The 20010-nt window shown below is 38.5% G+C and overlaps 1 protein-coding gene across 3 annotated transcripts in view; it reads left to right on the top strand.

Annotated features, from left to right (window-relative positions):
* Positions 1–20010, top strand: part of adarb2 (adenosine deaminase RNA specific B2 (inactive)) — a 309605-nt gene that overhangs the window by 273213 nt on the left and 16382 nt on the right. For all 3 annotated transcript variants that reach the window (XM_023265439.3, XM_055006882.1, XM_035946031.2), the window contains exons 5-7: positions 469–637; positions 9507–9658; positions 13631–13799. In XM_023265439.3, coding sequence (XP_023121207.2) covers positions 469–637; positions 9507–9658; positions 13631–13799 — 490 coding nt within the window. The remainder of the gene's footprint in view (positions 1–468; positions 638–9506; positions 9659–13630; positions 13800–20010) is intronic.

The raw sequence follows: 20010 nt of genomic DNA, 5'->3' as shown, positions 1-20010 counted from the left end.
TGCATATTCAGTATTTCATTGGGGCAATCTGTAAGAGTCCAAATTTGTTGGATGTGTACAGGTGCAGAGTGTGAAGATGTATGGATCTTGACTTTACTGATGGAAAATGCATCCCTAGATTTTAATCTTTATTCTAGAGGCAACTGCATCTCTATTTACTAAAATGTATTAGCAGTGATACCTCTGCCCTGTAGAAATTAGTGAGAATATGATGCCAAACGCTCACAGAATACATGAAAGAAGTCCAGGTTACAATGCCAGGAATGTGAATCTATTTTTTCCTTTGAGAGAGTTCAAAGACTTTTTCCTTAATGATGACAAAATGCCTCCCACAGACAGAAAGATGAGAGAGGACATGCTTTCGGTGTTAAGGATTACTATTAAGCTCATGGATTGAGGAATCGATGTAGTCAATGGAACGTATGACAAGCGCAATAAGGTGAACATTCATCTATATTTGTTCAACAGGTTTGGACCTGAGGCACGCCCAGGTGGTGGCATTATCCACAGGCACCAAGTGCATCAACGGAGAGTATCTGAGTGACCAGGGACAAGTGGTCAATGACTGTCATGCTGAAGTCACAGCCCGCAGAGCCCTGCTACGCTTCCTCTACTCTCAACTTGAACTCTTCTTAAGGTAATATGTCTATCTACTGCTGTGTCTTTAAAACACACAGGCTTCTCTCAACTACTGCATGTGCACAGTCTGCAGCTTTGGAATCTCTGTGGTATTTACAATCCTGATCCCCTGAAATGGACAGATAATTCTAGCTGTATCGGTCAATAGGTTTTCTGGAAGGTCTGTTTCTGACAAATCAATTGGCTCTATTTTTAGCTTCTTTGCTGACCATATGTGTTGAATTGACAAGTAGTAAACGCTTCATTTTACTCAAAAAAAGAACCAGAAAAGTAGCTCCTTGAAGTGGTTTTAACTCTGAAAATAATTTAAAAGGATATTCTACCATCTTGGGAGTAGGGACCCCTAATTTCTCAGTGTGATAAAACAACTAGCCTCTGAAATCATCTCCATCCAGTCGATAAAATTTTTATGTTTCAGAATCTAAGAATAGCAGCTCAAAGATCGGGACCATGTTGGTTACAACAAATTAACCACAGTGGTGGAAGAAGTATAGCGATTCTTTACTTTTATCAGTACCAAAGAATCGTGTAAATATTACGTCTTGCATTCAAAATGTTGTCTCCCCTACAGATTGTTTAAAAAAATGTTGAAATGATTTGCAATACAATATACCTTGCTCATTTCAGTACAGTCAAGGAGTTTAGCAGCTACAGTCTGTCTTTGTCTGACTGGAAGAGGCTGATGTTAGCACGCTTTAGACAGACACTGCCTTGTTACTGACACTACTGAGCAAGTTACAGTCATAGACTATAAGAAAGATGGGTGCAGTGACTGTGGCATCACCCACTGGTTTGTGGAGTACTGTTTTGAAGACTCAAGTTTGGCATTTGGCATGTTGGTCTTTTGAAACCTGACGCAACAAGCAAGAGTTGGATCTGACTGGAGAAGCCAAGATCACTATGCAAGCTCATACAGTAGCAAACTGTCAATCATACGTTAGCCCCGCCCTAAAACATACTTATTTTATCATGTGTTTTTACTCTAAATCAGACCTTTACAAAGGGGTCATCGTGCCTAACACAGATTTAAGGCACTTTCCCACTGACTTTACTTACACTATATCCATCTTTCATATACACTCTGTGGTTGAATTACTTTTTGATTCCCTGCTGTGTACTGCATAACCTTATAATCAGTGACTTTTGGCTACAGTGCCCAAAGTTACATCATCTAACAAGTGTGAAAAGCAGAAATAGTCATAACTCCTCAGAACTGCCCCTTTCAGAGCACCTTACTACTGACAGGAACTAACACATGTACCTAATTTAAGGCTCAGAGGAAATGTGAAAGACTTATTTAACACTCAGCTGTAGCCTTGCTTGAATCAGCAGAACTCAATGCACTGATTCCAAACCCTTGGATATTAAAGTGTGCATTTTACTGTATTCTGTTGACCATTAAGATGATTCTCAGGGAGCACATATGACTAGATTATTTTCTGATAAGGCACCTTGTGTTTCTCAATTGGATGTATAGAAAATTTAAAAATTTAGAGCCTCTACTTCTGTGTTTAAAATTGAGTTATTCAAAGCATGACAATGTACATATTTTTATTTTCTTGGCTGTTTTATGTACTTTATAAACTACCTTTCAAAAGTTTAGGGTCACTTAGAAATGTCCTTGTTTTTGAAAGAGAATGTGTTTTTTTCAATGAAGATGACATTAAATTAATCATAAATACAGTCTAGACATTTTTAATGTGGTAAATGACTGTTCTAGCTGGAAACGGATGATTTTTAATGGAATATCTCCATAGGGGTACAGAGGAACATTTCCAGCAACCATCACTCCTGTGTTCTAATGCTACATTGTGTTAGCTAATGGTGTTGAAAGGCTAATTGATGATTAGAAAACCCTTGAGCAGTTATATTAGCACATGAATAAAAGTGTGAGTTTTCATGGAAAACATGGAATTGCCTGGGTGGCCCCAAACTTTTGAACAGTAGTGCATATGGAGGTCCATTGCTTCTCTGCAGTTGTAGAGACCAGTTATGTAGATTTAATTGGCTTCATGATGTAAACTGCTGACATGTTTTAATTGTAAAGTATTTCTCAAATGCTACTTCCCAAGAGTTATGGTGCAGAATGTATTTTTTGATTGATGCACAAATCAGTCACAACAGTAAAACCACCTGATTAGTATGTGGGTCTCCATTGTGCTGCCAAAATAGCTCTGGCTCTTTGGTTCATGGACACAGGACCTGTAGGCGTTTCTTGAGGTGTTTAGCAACAACTTGGTGTTGGCAAGAGATCATTTGGGGTCCTGTGGGTAGTAGTCTAGATCTACAATGGATCCGGCTTTCTCTGGTGGATCCCTTAGATCCTCAATCAGATCGGGTTCCTGGGAGTTTGGAGTCCAGGTCAACGTCTTAGAGTCCTTGTTCTGTTCTTCAAGCTGTTCGTGAAAAGTTTTTGCCGTGTGACGGGGGCAGGCAGCTGTTGTGTACTGTAGCTAAGTGTTTGATCTCCAGCATTGTTTAGTTGGGTGTCAAATTAACATCCACATGAGGCCAGGACCCAAGGTTTCCCAGCAGAACATTTCTTAGTAACAGAACCATCACCATGATAGACTGGCAAGAACATTCAAGCAACACTGTGCTGCTGGGTGGTTAATCTGTAACAGGTCAATGTATTTTATAAGAAGATCATATGTTTTGTAAAAACAAACAAACAAATAAACAAAAGAAAACAATATTTGTCTGCCGTGGAGTATCCAGTCAGAAAACTCAAGAGTTTTGGAAATGGTTTTATGCCCTCACCCTGTCTTACATACATAGATGTTTACTTTTCTAAACTGTCCAATCCATTCAGCTTGCTACTGATACTACTCAAATGTGACACACATCTCAGGGAACTTGACACCACAATCTGAATCACCAGTGCAAACAGTGTGAGCACTTTTGTAAATGCCAGATTTCAGTTGGCAAATTTGCAAGTTTTCTAAAATATGTTTTGTCACTTTGTCACTGTACATTATTGGGAGTAGAGTGTGAATTGTGTCCATTTAAATCCACAACATAATAAAATGTGCAAGAAGTGAAGGTGTCTGAAAACTTTCTGAAGTGACTGTAAGTATAAAATAGAAAAATATCTGTAACGTGTAGAAGAAATGTGCTTATATAATTCCAACAGTGATTATATATCTGAGTTAAACTGTTGTCAGCGTGTTGCGTAGGCTTTATAGACTTTAGTTTCCAAGCTGCATCCAACAATTTTAGCATGCATTACATTACATTATATTACAGTATGCTTAATGTTTTTTGGGTTTTTTTCGGTATGACCTCCTGTTGCCATGCCAAAGATTGCTCTCTCCTCTATAATAAGCTCCATGGAAACAGCACTGCTTTGTTCCCAAGAGACTTTTCAATAATCAACGAGCAATATGTGCGCTGTTCTCTCCAGCTAACTAAGCATACTATCACACACTTAACTGGCTCAGCTCAGGGTCTCAGTGGCCTATTTGTTTTTAGCACTTTTTTATCTACTTTTTGTGCCTTTGCAACCTGAACATGTGCAGGCTCTGGTGCACACAAACTCACCGAGCCTTTTACCGCTGTCAAGAGAGTGTCTCGATGAGCTTTGACTCCTCACTGCCTCCAGTGCATGAGCATATACTGAGCATATATTATGTTTTTGTGCTCCCTGAGGAACTCGATAGCAAGGCTGATGTGTCAGATTAGTGGATAGAAGTCTAGATCGCTGAATGTCATATTTGCATACACAGCACTGACTTTTTGTCTTAGCACAATGCTGGATGGCGGCTACGGAGACTTTGCAGCTCAGTAAAATGGCTAATGGGCAAGATAACTCATAATGAAATGACCAAACAAAATGCCACAACTGCCATATTTACACTCAGTGAAAGGACAGCGGAGGCAGAGGAGAGGTTATAGAGAGAATGCAGTCGTGCTTTGCATTATGATACATAGTTTGAATAAACTTTGTGTATGTGCTTTACTAGTATGTGTGTGAGTGATGGCGGCCTTATTGGTGTGAAAAGTTAGATTATGTGTCACCTGATCGTCATTTTGTAAGTTTTCACCTCATTTATTCATGGAAATCAAAAAAAGTGCAAACATGTGGTTAAGCTGTTTGACATAAACCCATTGTTTTATTACTAATCCGTCTGACTTTTTGGATTTTTTTTTAAATGTCACCATCTTTCTATGAATCTCATTTTGTCAAGTCTGGTCATTTACAACACAGTGTCTAAAAAAAGTATCCTCCCCCTTTGAAGTTTACCTGTTTTATTCTTTTAAACACTGAATCATGTTTTTTTGGCTTTCAGAAGAATTTTAAAAAGACTCTTTCATGCCAAAGTGAAAACAGATTTCTGGAAAGTAATGTCAGCTAATTAAAAAATATAAAATTGAGTATAATGGGAGTTACAGGCTTCAGTGGCTAAGATGGGAGGGAAATTGAATTCTTTGTTTCCTGTAGTAAAAAGTAACTACGAACATTTACTCTAAGTACTGCATTTAAGTATACATTTAAATTATTTTGAGTATTTCTATTTCATGGTACTTTATATTTATACTCTACAACAGTTTTTCCCTTGCTTTTGAGCCATTGATCCCAAATTAACAGTGAGAGACTCACAACCGTGGACGTGGTTGAAGCATACAGATGAGCACACACACTAGTAGGCCTGCCCAAACATGAGAATAACAACCATACAAAAGAACACAACATCTTAATAACTATGATGTTATTGTGTAGTGATTTTCTGTAGGCTAGTATGCTGTGTAAAATACATCCATCAAAGTAATCTCTATGTATAAACTATAGTACTGAGTAAGTAAATGGTAAGTACAAATGTGATGTTTGTGTGTGTGCTTGAATGAGAAGCATTTAACTACTTTATTTTCTCCTCCACCACTGCTCTGCTACATTTTACAAGGAAAACATTGCACTTGTTAATCCAACACATTTATTTTTGTAATGACTGTGTGGATATATAGACGTGGTATCAACCTTCTCGCTTCTGCCTGTTGAAAATCCTTCAGCCTGAGTAATTCACATTTTTCTTTCATAGTTTTCTAGATATAAAAGCCAGCAACATACTGTATGATACTGTAGCTTTCTCATTAAGTTAGTTTCTCATAAAGTCTTAAAATGTAATCTTAATTATCAAATAAAAGCGGAATTATCTTCAGGATTAGTAAAGTTTTTATCTTAGTTTACTCTACAGTTCTACAATTTCCTTTAGCAGATGCTTTTATCCAAAGTGACGTACATCTGAGAGTAGATACAACACAAGCAAGGATCTAGTCAGCAGAAAACAACCTGGATAAGAGCCATTGAACAAGTTCAAGTGTGATAACAGGATAACAGGACCGGGATGCCTACAGACAGTGCAGACGTTTTTTGGGGGTTGTTTTTTGTTTTGTTTTTTTTGCACTCTGTCAAGTACAAAGGTGTTCAGTGAAAAGCTGGGTTTTTAGTCTTTTCTTAAAGACTGACAGAGACTCTGCAGATTGAACATAGTTTGGTAACTCGTTCCACCACAGAGGAGAAGAGTCTAGCTATCGACCAGCCCTGTTGTGGTGGTTGTATCAGAAGCCTTTTGTAAAACTGTAAACTGTAACTGTAAAGCTCTCCCACATCAGAATGTGAGTTAATACAGTTCACTGCAGAACAACACATTGTGGGATTTGGAACAAACAATGTTTAACCACTTCATTTAGGAAAGAAGCATCCCTTTGATGCTCTTATATACCATTCCTGAAAAGAGGACTACTTAATTCAGAACAGCTGTCAATCATAATGAAACACACCTTTATAAAATGACTGATCATAGACTAACTTTTCAGAAAGATGAACATTTGAAGAAGCATCAGAGTGATACCCAATATCAGGGGTGAAAAGACTCTGCTACTGCACTTCAGTGCAACTTGCGGTGCTTGAGCTTAACATGACATTTTTCATTTTATACTGCTTTATATGTTTACTCCATTACATATCTGATATGCATATTGTACTTTCTACTCCACTACATTCATCTAAGAGCCGTACTTACTTTTATGATGAAGACTTTACACAGTAGAAAGTGTAACAAAACACAAATAAAAGTTTTGTAAGTCATTTGTAGTTTTTTTTGAGCAATTTAATGTTCTTTTCCAGATTTTTCCAGTTTTGATAAATTGCAGATAATTAGTAATATTAAAGAAAAAATATTAAATAATAGGGCTGCACAGTGGCGTAGTGGTTAGCACTTTCCCCTTGCAGTGAGAAGATCCCTGGTTCGCGTCCCGGCTTTCCCGGGATCTTTCTGCATGGAGTTTGCATGTTCTCCCTGTGCATGCGTGGGTTTTCTCCGGGTACTCCGGCTTCCTCCCACAGTCCAAAAATATGCTGAGGTTAATTGATCATTCTAAATTGCCCGTAGGTGTGAATGTGAGAGTGATTGTTTGTCTCTGTATGTAGCCCTGTGACAGACTGGTGACCTGTCTAGGGTGTCCCCTGCCTTCACCTGAGTCAGCTGGGATAGACTCCAGCCCCCCCCCGCGACCCTAGTGAGGAATAAGCGGTGTATAGATAATGGATGGATGGATGGATATTAAATAATTATTAATTTACATGTTGATGGTAAAAAAAATCTATAAAAAAAAACAGGCAAAAACTTAACATGATGTCCACATCAAAAATCAAATTTGCACAGAATAATTTATTCTTTTACATTGTGTGACTGTACAATTACACTTCCTATGTTAGGAAGATATTTGCTTGTATAATTAATGTCTGTAGCATAATATTTTTTGCATTACATTCAATGTAATTTTACCATTTTTGAACATTACAGTATTCAGATATTTTTTGTGTATGTTTTTAGGTACCTTCCTGCCAGATTTCCAGTTTTGTTTTGCTTACGTTTTTTTTAAAATTTATTTTATTTTTGCAGTGTGGCTGAAGTTAACTTAAGTAAACTTAAAATTAAACTAGTGGTTTCTATCCTTTGGCATCTTCTTAAAAACAGTGTGTAGTCCGGTCACATTTCAGATGTCTGTGAATTGTTAACAGCTCCACCAAATAGTGATTTTTTCCCCCTCAACTTCCCACATGGTTTCATTTTAGTACCTCCCCAGAAATCAATATCTCACCAAAAATCAAAGATTCGAGAAAAAAATCCAAAAACTGACAACAAACTTCTTTCCTCTTCCATTAATCATGTGATGAACCCTCAGGTTTATCGGCTGTTTCTGCATATAAAACTGGATATAAAGTATGTAGTTCAGACTAGCGCCACCTGCAGCTACAACAGTAACATTCTGCTGACGCACTGATGACTCACTGTTCATAATGTAATGATGTCATGTATAATAATATTCCAGTTTATGGGCTGTATACAACTATTAGCTATGTGGAAACATAAACACCACCCTGTAGATATGCTACTTTAAATGACTGTTCAGATGTTTGTTTGTGTGGCAGCTCAGCTGCTGTCAGACCTCAGAACTCATAGAAACAGTTTTCTTTATTTTCTTTCATCCTCGGCGTTTTTGTCTCAGTACATTCATCGAGTCAGGCTGGATTCCACAACCACTGAGAAAAGCCAGTGTTTCTCAACTTGAAAATGTTTCACCTGATATAGATGGGTCAATGTATAATTGAGGGACTTTTGAAGTCCATGAGATATATCTTGCATACATTTTTATTAAAAGCATAAAAATACTAATGTTTTTTATGTTCATTATGATCATGTCTTTACAAACTGCAAAACTATTTATTATGGAAACAATCACTTATTAATAAAAAATGAGTGGATATCTCTAAAATGTCAACTAAATAACCGTCCAAATTTAATAACAACCAACTTCTAATTAACTAAACAATAATAAAATAAGCTTATTCAAAAATTGTTTTGATTGTGTTCTTTTTATTAAGTTGACATAATCATGACAGATATTCCTTTTTGGGCAATATATCAAGTTTTATATTGAAATTAACAAATTGTATCTGTGCCTCCTAGAAATCACTTTCAACAAAGTTACTCATTACAAAAACACCTCTCAAGGAAGTGTGTTAATTCCAGATCACATGACCTGCTCCACATGATGTCATTTCCTCCTGAAGAAAAGCCTGGCCAGACTCCAAGGCTTTCTGACTTATTTAATATAAAGTAGTGTCTGAGTAAAGTGTGGATTTATGGCATGTCAACAGGTTTACTACAATAGTTTTAGAAATAACTTTCAATTTCAATTTTTCTCAATTGTATATATAATATTTAGAAGAATCTTTCTCTTAAAATACCATGTGGTGTTTGGTCAGAATAAAAGAAATGTTGATTTTAGGCCTAAAAACAGCAAAAATGTCAACTATGATACCCGTCAACTCTGTTACAAAAAGTCCCGCAATTATATATTGACCCAGATGCACGTTTTTGTCGTGTTTTTCCTTCTCTGCAGTTGCCATGTGAAAAATTTAATTCTGCCTGAGCCACCTGAACAGTAGCTATCTCACTGTTTACTTGCAGTGCCAGTAAATTAATCCAAACCACACTTTACATATTTCTCATTTTCTTATTATGTTACATTTAATGGTTGTTTGCAGCTGCCCAATTCTTCAGCTGACCTTCACGATGACAATTTCATGACTGAAAAGTATTGAAGAGCAGTAGGTTAAACTCATTCCCCCTGTTTCCCCTGAGTTATTTGGACAGTGTGAGTAATGTCCAGGAGTCTGTCTGACAGGAGCAGAATGGGTTGTGGTCAGAGAGAGGACCAGTGTCCATCTCTCTCCGTCTCTGCCTCACTTCATCATTGGAAAAGAAAAGTGGAAATCTATTTCTCATTCTGTGATGAATGGAGCTGCCGTTCTCATCACTCTCCTTCCTTCTTGTTGCCTTTTCTCTTCTCCGCTGCCACAGTAAAAGGCCAGAGGACTGGGAGGAGTCGATATTCGTGCGTCACAAAGAGTGCAGCTACAGGTTGAGAGACAACGTCCATTTCCACATGTACATCAGCACGTCGCCGTGTGGAGACGGGAGGCTCAACTCGCCATACGAAATCACCACCGACCGTAAGATACCTGTCCTCTCTGTGTCCTTTGTTTTCCAGAGGTTGATACCACTCACATATTTTTATTGCACATTAAATTATTCTCTCATTTGTTCTAAAATCTACTTTTCTCAGTCAGTTTCTGAGCTTTATACAGAGATCATTTCCACTCGCAGATATTCTAAAAGCCACTGCTCTTCTTTTTTCCCGCACAAGCAGCTGCCAACCTCTTCATGTCACATTCTGTCTTTGCTGACTAGATGACATTTTATCGCTTACTGACTGAAAATAAATTGTATATTCATTTAGACGGTTTGCCCAGCATTTTTCTGCTGGCCTACGAGTTTAGAAATGTAATCTGGACTATATTTCCCCTCACAGACTGAAGCTGATATTCACCTCTGTGAGTATATTACAGTGCAGTACATGGTGAAATTTTCATAAGCTCAGCATGGATAGGAAGAGAGAGAAAGAAAGGACAGCGCTGTCATCAGGGAAGCCTTTGAACTTTATAGTCATTAAACCTTTTAAATGTTCTGCAGGGTGCTCTCAGAAATGTGGAAATTACTGAGCACCTTTTTCTGACTGTTCTTAAATAATTCCGAGCTGGGAGTCAGAGCTTAATTTTTAGCTGCTGTCAGATCAGCCAAAGCAACGGCTATGGAGGAAGAGAGGAGGAAGGGGTGTTTAAGCTACTAGAAATGAAAGGTTATTAAAACAAAAGCTGTGCTTATTTATGTGTATTCATCCACCGGGCTCAAGAGATATGTGTTGTTGTTATATGTCACAGAGCTGACACAAAGAGACACTCAAACTCACATTTTACAGTCACCAGTTGACCTAAACTATGTGTTTTTGGAGGAATTCCACACAATGAGAACATGCTAACTCCACACAGAAATATCCTGAACCTTCATGTTGTGAGGAAACACTGCACTGCTGATATATATCCAAATGCTGTTGACTTTAGCTAACACTATTAGCAGCTGTAGAGGTCACGCTGCCCTGCACACCCACATGCAGCCACATGAAATTGGTTTAAATGGATCAAGTGCTTGTGCTCTCACTAATGGTGTTAACAACACAACGGTTGTTCTCTTGGTTTGTATCAACTAAAATAGAAACTTTCCAAACAGCATAGCTCTGTGCCAAGCTGTTTTCACATAGACTGGATAAGTCTTGCATATATACATACAGAAATCTCCAGATTTTTGCAAATTTGTAACGCTTAAATGTTTCACATCAAGCTAATTTTAATTTAAGACAAAGATAACCCACGAAAGTCTTGAAATGATGATTTTATTCTTTGAAGGAAAAATGCTGTCCAGCCCATCTTACCCTATGTGAAAAAGTAATTGTCCCCTTGGCAACCAATCTGCCAAATTACCAAATTCATTTGTCATTTGGGTTTGATTTCACCAGCCACACTCACGTATGACTACTGCCAGGCTTGTTGAATCTAAACATCACTAAATAGAACCTGTCTTCATTGTGAAGTAGCTAAAGGGTCTGAAAAAGCTGCACATGACGCCACGTTCTACAGTGATTCAATAGCAGATAAGAAACAAAGTCACTGACATTTATCAGTCTGGAGGGTTACAAAGCCATAGCTACGACTCTGGGACTCCAGAGAACCACAATGAAAGATGTTATCCATAAATTGAGAAACATGGAACAGTGGTGAACCTTCCTAGGGTGGCCAGCCATCCAGCATTTCTCCAAGAGCGTATTGACATCTAATCCAGAAGGCCACGAATGAACTCAGACGAATGTCTAAAGTACTGCAGACCTCACTGGACTCAGTTAAGGTCCGTCTACATGATTCTACAATAAGGAATGACACTAGGAGAAAATGGCATCTGTGGAAGAGTTGCAAAGCACAAACCACTACTGACTAAAAGCAGTGTAAACGTTTGTTGTATTTGTAAAAAATATCTAGATGCGCCCCAAGACTTTTGGGATAACATCCTGTGGACTGATGAGTCAAAGGTGGAACTTTTTAGGAGACATAGGTCAGTTACACCTGTTGTAAAGCTGATACTGCATTCCACAAGAAGAACTACCAGCAGTACCAGCAGTAAAACATGGTGGTGGTAGTGTGATGGTTGAATCCAATTGAGATGCTGTGGTAAGACTTTAAAAGGGTAGTTTGTGCTTGAAAACCAACTAATGTGACCGAAAAAAAACTATTCTGCAGAGAAGAGTGGACCTATATTACTCCAGAGCGATGTAAAAGACTGATCACAAACTGTATCAAACATTTAACTGCAGTTTTTGCTGCCAAGGGACCAAGCAGTAATTAGATTAAGGAGAACAATTACTTTATCACAGGGGTGATATAAGGTTACAATAAATCTGTAATAAATCATCATTTAAAAACTGCATTTTCAGTTTTATGGGCTATCTCTGTCTCATATTCAATAAATATAAATATTGGTTTGCTGATCTGGAACATTTAAGTGTGAGAAATATGCAACAATAGGAGATCGCTGTAGGGGGGTAAATACTTTTGCTCGGTATTGTATATATACAGTAATAATTGCATTTTCAGATATCCACATAATCAATCCTCGTCGACCAAAAGACATCTTTACAATTCATGTGTGGGGTTTCTCATTGCAAATATCTACACTTCTATATCTGGAACGGAAGTATGACTAGGTGTAATTCCAGTATTAGATATCAGTTTAATTCAGATATCTTTAATTCCCCTCAACTTAACATATCTACATTGTCCTTTTTAAATATCTTAAATTAAGTTTGAACCAGTCAGAATGGCATTGTAGATATCTGGAAGTCTGCCCAGTCAAAATGCAATTACAGATATCTTGAATGAGAGTTTTGACTTGGCAAAATGATCTTGCTACATGATATCTACAGTCCTGGCAAAACTACGGCAAGTCAGAGGTGGCTTGCTTTTCAGGCATACTGTGGCGGTGCAACTGTAACCATACATGACAAACTGTTTTACCACCATGTCAGAGCAAGCTGAGGTGGAAGTTTTTGTACTGGAACAAAGCTTTGGTTCTCCACGGCCTCCCTAATAATGGGCTCTTTCTGTTTTATGGCGTGATTTTTGTTTACCACAGCAGCTGCCATTACTTCTGCTAACACTGTTTAAATACGTTGCAGGACTGATATCCAGTGAGAAGCCTCGGCTGAATAGCATCAAGCCCATTAATACAGACCAGTCATAATGACATTTGAGATATTTGCAACTATTATTTTGACCAGTCCAAACTGGATTACTGATATCTCTGTTGTTTTGACTGGTCAGAATGAGGTTATAGATATCTGGAATAAAAATTCAGAGAAGTCACAGTAACTATCAATAATCAAAATGCCGTAATTTTAATTCCAGGAAAGAAAAACTCAACAATTACATATTCAGAAAGGCCGTGGCTCATCCTCCAAAATACACGAATCCAACAACAGTCAGTCAAATGTTTACTTCTTTAACAAGCACACAGTTCCAGAGTAATAAGTTTGACCTCAAACTTTACCTCATTTAAACTTTTGCTTTGGTGTTTGTCCTCCAGTGTAAATTATAATAAACAATAATCCTGCAAAGAATTGCAAGCTGCACATGGCACCTTATTAACATTTATATTAATGTTGTTTTATTGTTTATCTGCTTACCATAATATTAAATTCATATTTACACTTGTGTTGCTTTTTCTTTATTGTGTTTTAAATTACATGCCACCAGTAACACACAAACTATAACAAGTAGCTCAGAACTTTGATAATAATGCTGTGAATAAAAAGGTTTAATGTTGGATTTTTTTGTAGTGTTTTCCAGGATATATTAGATAAATGTTTCCAGTCTAGTTTAACTGTCCGTTGCAATGTAGTTAATTTGATTTGGAATCTACAAAATAAACCCTGGCTGCTGATGGACATGATTAGATCTGTGCCTTCGTTATCGGTTAATTAAATTGAGTGTCCAGCAAAAATGAAAGGAATGAGAGTGACACTGTGGTCTTACGTTCAGTACACAGCAGCAGACACCTCATGAGGAAGCACCGGAACCACCTGCGGACCAAAATCGAGTCAGGCGAGGGGACTGTGCCGGTGCGATGCCGAGGACATGTCCAGACCTGGGATGGAGTCTTACAGGGTGAACAGCTCATCACCATGTCCTGCACCGACAAGATCACCAGGTCAGAGCCCTCACATGGTCCATCTGGGGTTCACACATTCTTATTTACTGGGTTTCAGGTTGCATTTACTCTTCTGTTATATTCTGCCTTCATTCACTATAAATCTAGCCTGTGCTCCTGTCATATAAAATGCTCTCTTCTGTAAGTGAATAGCTTTGGCTTGCAGGTTCTCTTCTCAGACTATGGTTAGTGGGTGCAGCTTTCATAAAAATACTATTTCATTACTCCGCCAAGGAACGGTGGAGTTACGTGACGATCAGCATCTGTCTGTCTGTTAGCAACATTACTCAGAAACAGACTAACAGATTTGGATGAAATTTTCAGGGAAGGTCAGAAATGACACAAGGACCAAGTGATTAGATTTTAGCAGTGATGCGGCTTATAGGCTGGATCCATAGAATTGTTAAAGACGTCTGTGTCATTGCAAGATAGTGGCATGGCGTCACTGTAACTATGACAACAAGTGAACGCTACGTCAGCTGCCTGATGACAATCACATGATTGTGATAATACTACAAATCGTGCCATGATTTCTGATCATCAATAACTAATAAACAAATGCTGCATTTATAAAAAAAATAATTTAAAAATGCTGCATTTCTGACAATGCCATATGTGGGAATGAACAGCCTTGGTGGAGTACTGCGCTCTCTGAGTGCTTTTCTTGTTCACTATTTAACAGTTTTGACTCTGACTTTCTGCCTGTTTGTATATATCTTTAAACTACAGTTTGAGATTTTTATGTTAAAAAAAAAAAAAAAAAGAGTTTCTGTTACATCCAAGCTCTTGCCAAACAAGTTCACACAATCGTGGTTAAAACTGTCTTCTTTGGCGACATTCCTGCTCTGATGCATTGGTAGCGATGTGTTTTATGGCGACCAGCAATGACTAGTTTGCCAGAGCTGAAGATGGGACGAACCATAACAATGAAGATGGAGCAGCCTACTGCATCCAGGAATGTTGCATAGCATTTGGTGAACAAAAGAAGAAACCATCCAAGAAAAGTTTCAATCAGAGGAAGAATTACAGTTTAAAATAGAAAGCGACTGATGGCAAGACATAAAATGCAAGTGTATCATCAGTGTATTTACTGTCACTGCCAGAAGGCGGAGACAAAAGTTCCTCACTGCAGGTTTATTGCTAGTTTATTGTCTGTGGCTCATTTAAAGAACTAATAATCTAATTTTGAATGTGAGCCTTGTAGTGATTACTGCATAGATTGTGCTGAAATTCCTAAAACAAATCACCCAGGAGAGTTCTGGTCTACATAACTTAAAAAAGGGTAATGTGATTGGTGGTAAGGTAAACTTTGTTTGTTTGAGAATGAGAGATCTTTGTTTAAACAAAGCATTTTAAATGTGCTCTGTCAATTAGGTGGAAGTTTGTCTGATATTTACGTAATGCATGTGTGTGTGTGTGTGTGTGTGTGTGTGTGCGTGCGTGTGTGTGTGTGTTGCCATGAGCAGCGCTGTGTGTGAAGCCTTTTGCAGTCTGGATGGTGACTATTGATTTCCCATATGTGACTTGAACAGCTAATCCAATTCTAATGAATTAGTGTATTATTCACGGCTTTGTTTTAATCTGCAGATCTGCTGGGCTCCAGCTAACATATTAATCATACATCCCTTTACCCACTGTGGTATATTGATTTACTTATGTTGGCTTTACAAGGAACATGCCTACATGTAATGACCAGGTCACTGTAGTATTTTGGTTGACTCAGATCTACAGCAGGTTTGTTCTCATTCTGTTTTTCAGTGCATCACTTATTTTCCAGTGGATTTTTTTTTTTTTTGCCTTATGTCTGCCGCTGCTGTGTTAGTATGAAGCAGACTCCATGACTCAGTGATGTTTGAAGATGGATTAAAAATACCAGTTACACTTATAGTTTCCACAGTGAGAAAAAAATACAATGAAGCCTATGTGTGTTCTTTCATCGTAAACTTCTCATCCACATGTTGGCAGACCGGTGCAGGACAGATGGCGACGCTAAATCAGGACAGCTTTGCACTTCCTTCTCCGTTTTTATGCTGTCTCCATGTGTGAAGAGTGGAGGCAGAAGTGTGTACACAGTGGCGCTTCTTTACAGGAGACCACAGCACACACATGCACACAAATATGTACAACAACACTCACCTACGGCATATGTGAAACTATACTTTAAATTTGAAGCACTGATACACACCAATGGAGGTGATTCTCATGTATTTATGAGTAAATTAATATGTTATTAATTTAGTCGTTCTCACATTGAGCTAAAAGAGGCTATTTGGTCCTCATTTAGTTGTGAAGCATGTGTTCTGTGAAGATGGTGATCCTCAGAGAGCTACACCGGCCTTCTTCACAGCAATGAATTCAGTTATGAATGCAGAATATTTAAGTATGACACCTCAGCAGCATCAAGGCTGCTTTAAAGGAACACAGTGTAGATTTTTCTGACCTGTGGCTGCAACATCCTGCTAAATGCTAAACCACAGTGTAGCATAATCTGAGAGAACTTAGAGTCTCTCAAAGGTTTTCTAAAATTACCATGAATCACCATAATTGGTCATATTAGACCCGGTAAAGATGTAGCCAGGATGCTATTAAGTATATTGAACTGAGGAATGGTGTTTATGTGGCTAATGGGTTCAAGTTTTACTTTTTACTAAATTTACCCTAGAAAAAAGAAGTGTTGAATCGCTCTTGAAGTATTCAATGCAGTGAGACAGATCGCATATCGAATGGAACAGCACAATCAGAACTGTGATGGAATCTGTCAGCAAACAGTACAACTCAGCATGTCTCTGTGGTATTTTAATTACACGTTTGCAAATGGCCCAAAGGAGAATGTAACAATCAGAAACTTCTACAGCAAAAAGCATTACGAGACTTTATAGACTTGCTAGTTAGAAATCCTGGAGGACTGTCCAACACCTCACCTGTTAGCTAGACACAACCTTGTTATTTTTTATCTCTCTCATGACCATCACCCTGTACTCTCACCAAGATTCTCTCACCTGAAAGCTGAGTTTTTGTCAGTTTTAATCATCTCCATGTAGAGCTTTGCATCAGTCTCAACAGCCATTAGACTTGTTGGAATTTCCTCTGAACGTTTCATCGAACAGATATGGATCATCATGAAAGAGTGCAACAGAGCTTTTTAATGATGCCTGTTAAATATTAGTTAATACTGTAGTGATCATGTCAGGAAGCCAAATCAAACTTCAGCAAAGTAAGATCTTTACTCATTTCTGTAACTATTTTCACACTCCAAATTGAACAAGTCACAAATTCCAGATCATTTCACAGATGAATACACAACAGTATGACGTTACGTTCCAGCCTGTAGTTCTGGATTCACCAGTAAGCAAGTAGACTTGAGGGGACCCTGGACATTAGTGGACATCAAGTGAATTAAACAATGACAGTTATTTCCATGAAGTACTAAGCACCTATTTTTCCCAATTTCTAAGTCATTTTCTAAGTTTCCCACTATCAAGGTTCTGATATTGCCAGTTTCCAGACAATCTCTCCTAGACAACTATGGACAGATTTCTCTTTTGCCACTCTTTTATGGTGACACAGACTTCATGAAACAATAATAAATTTGGAATACATTTTTTTCCCTTGATATAAAGACTAATATAAACAATTCTCAATATAAATATTCAATATAAACAAGTATTACCATATCACATGATGGAAGATCTTGGCAGCTTAGACTGTTTTAAACAACAACAAAAGAACAACATACATTATCTATAGGTTGCCTGACAGGTTTAACCAATGTGAGCTTAAAGGTTTTACAACTACACTATTGAGTATATTGTGAGAAATGCCGCTTTTATGACTAATGAATTTAACTTTTACTCTAGAAGAAAGAATGTGTTGTTTCTTCTTTCAAAAATGACATGTTTCACGTTTAAACAGTCATGACGCACACTGACGAACACACACCATGTTGTTAGTACATGTTTAGTAATTTGGTTACATTATCTGCTCATATTTTCAGGTTAACTCTTAATACTTTGTAATTGTTATTAGTTATATCATAGCCACACTAGCAGCTCTGTGAGGCTGGACTTCGACACAGCAGTGCTTTTAAATAGTGTTAACATTAGCATGCTAAAATTATGGAAATAAAAAAGCTAGCATGCTGATATTTACTTTGCTCATCTTCTTAGTGTTTTAGCATGTGAACATTTGCTACTTCACACTAAACAGAAACTACAGCTGCAGCTGATGTGAATATCATTAGTTTTTAAGGAATTTGTCCTAAACCAAAATCCAATTGAACCCTTAAGCTTTTGAATAAATTGTTGGACAGTTTGACCAACTGACCGACCGACGTTATCATCCCCAGAGCTAAGCTGCTGGCATGGCTAAAAACACTGACTGTTTTACACAGTGAAGATACCCCACAATAGTAATCCCTCACTTCTGCCCTTGACGTTACATTTCTGAAATATCCGAAATCAATTTTTAGTGTAGTCTCAGTTTTTCTGCCATGACTGGGCCTCAACAGGAGCTGAAGCCATGGATTTAGCTTAGTAAGCACCTCACTGTGCCAGCTGAGCCATACAGGAGCACAGCTGAGCGACTGTTCTGGCTCAAACACATAGAGAACGAGGGAGATTCAGCTCGGCAGAGAGCACAAGAGAAGGTGAACCCTTCTCCTGCGTAGCCGCTGTTAATTTGACCAATTTGATTCAGTTGGCCAGGGCTGGAGATGGTGTGATTAAATCTACCCAGGTCACCAACAGGGGTGAAAGCAATTACTTTACAAAAAAATAGTGACAGGGGAGGGAGAAGGGACACCCTGCTTTTCTTCCTCTCGTCTCCACCCTGCCAGGCCAGACGGCGGGCCGCGCTCTCTTTGCTCCACGGCTTCCTCTTCCTGGCTTTTTTTTTTTTTATATCGCTGTAAATGATCGGTAGCCGTCGTTAAAGTGAGTGGGTCACCAAGGGCCAGTTTATCAAGGTCAGGAGAGGAGGGTGGAACTGAGAGGAGCTTAGGGCGGCACACTCAACACACACACTGCTGCAATCTTCAAGTGATCCCCTGGATACTCTTTTTGTCCTCTGTCACACTCATTTTGCAACCTCCCATTACTTTTTTTATTTCCCCACTTCCTGCACTTTATTATAGTTAGTTCAGCTCTGACCAGAGGGGATATTAGGATCTTTGCTCTTATCATAAACATCCTTGATAACAGTCATCATTGCTTCACCTGATGATCATCATTTTGTTATCTTAAACTGGGCCCACTGAAGCTCCTTTGCAAATATTTGATTTGAAGTCGACAGCTGGATTTAATTGAGAAGCCTAAATGGCTTACATATAACGATGATGTTCTCCATTCCACTGCAGTTTTATGCAGATGAACACATTACTTTAATGGTCGCCGTTTACCGGGGGAGGGAGACGATAGATGGAGAGAGACAGAGAGAGAGAGAGAGAAAGAAGAGGTCTCTCCCCTCTCCTCTCTTTAGATTCACACACCCGAGCCAGATGGCTGTCTTTTCTTGCATGAGATTAGAAGATGTTTCTGATTCACGGTGTCGCTTTCTGGGTAAATTAATATTTCAGGCTAAACTATTTCTGTTTTGGCAGAGGTTGCGTGCGTGTTTGCTTTTTGAAGAAAGCTCCTCCACTCTGTTGGAGAGGGAAGGACAGATATTGCCGACAGATTGCAGGTAAAGCGGAGGCGGGCGGCCACTGCCTCGTGAGTCCGTTTAGTGATTCCCAGAAAGTCGTTGATGTTAATTGACTGCTTGGGAAGCAAAAAGAAGCCATAATGAGTGATTATTAAGCCAGTGAGAGGGGGGAAAAAACAAAACAAACAAAAAAAAAAAACACAAGCAGCCGCTGTAATTGCATCCATGATAAAGAGACATTGATTAACAAAAAGAACAATGATGTAAAAATTAGTAACATAATGTGGAGCCTCTGATTGTGCCTCACGTAAGTTCATTAGTCCAACGCACCGGAGAGTACACAGCTCAGGTACGCAGCAGGCTTCCTCTGCCTCAATGAAGGGCAGGAATGATAATAAACATGGTAATTATCATTTTCTATCCATAAATTAGCATCTGCTGGTTAAACAGAGAGGGAGGGGGGTTCAACAGTAGGTGGCACATGACCAGCTGGCTACACTAGCAGGCGTTAGCGCGGCCTGCAGGATTAGCCCCACAGTGATTTTGTGTCACTAGTGGATCTCCCTAAACA

This window comes from Amphiprion ocellaris, chromosome 22, assembly GCF_022539595.1.
Source record: "Amphiprion ocellaris isolate individual 3 ecotype Okinawa chromosome 22, ASM2253959v1, whole genome shotgun sequence".
Taxonomy (NCBI): Eukaryota; Metazoa; Chordata; class Actinopteri; family Pomacentridae; genus Amphiprion; species Amphiprion ocellaris.
This window is presented reverse-complemented; position numbering and strand designations above follow the sequence as displayed.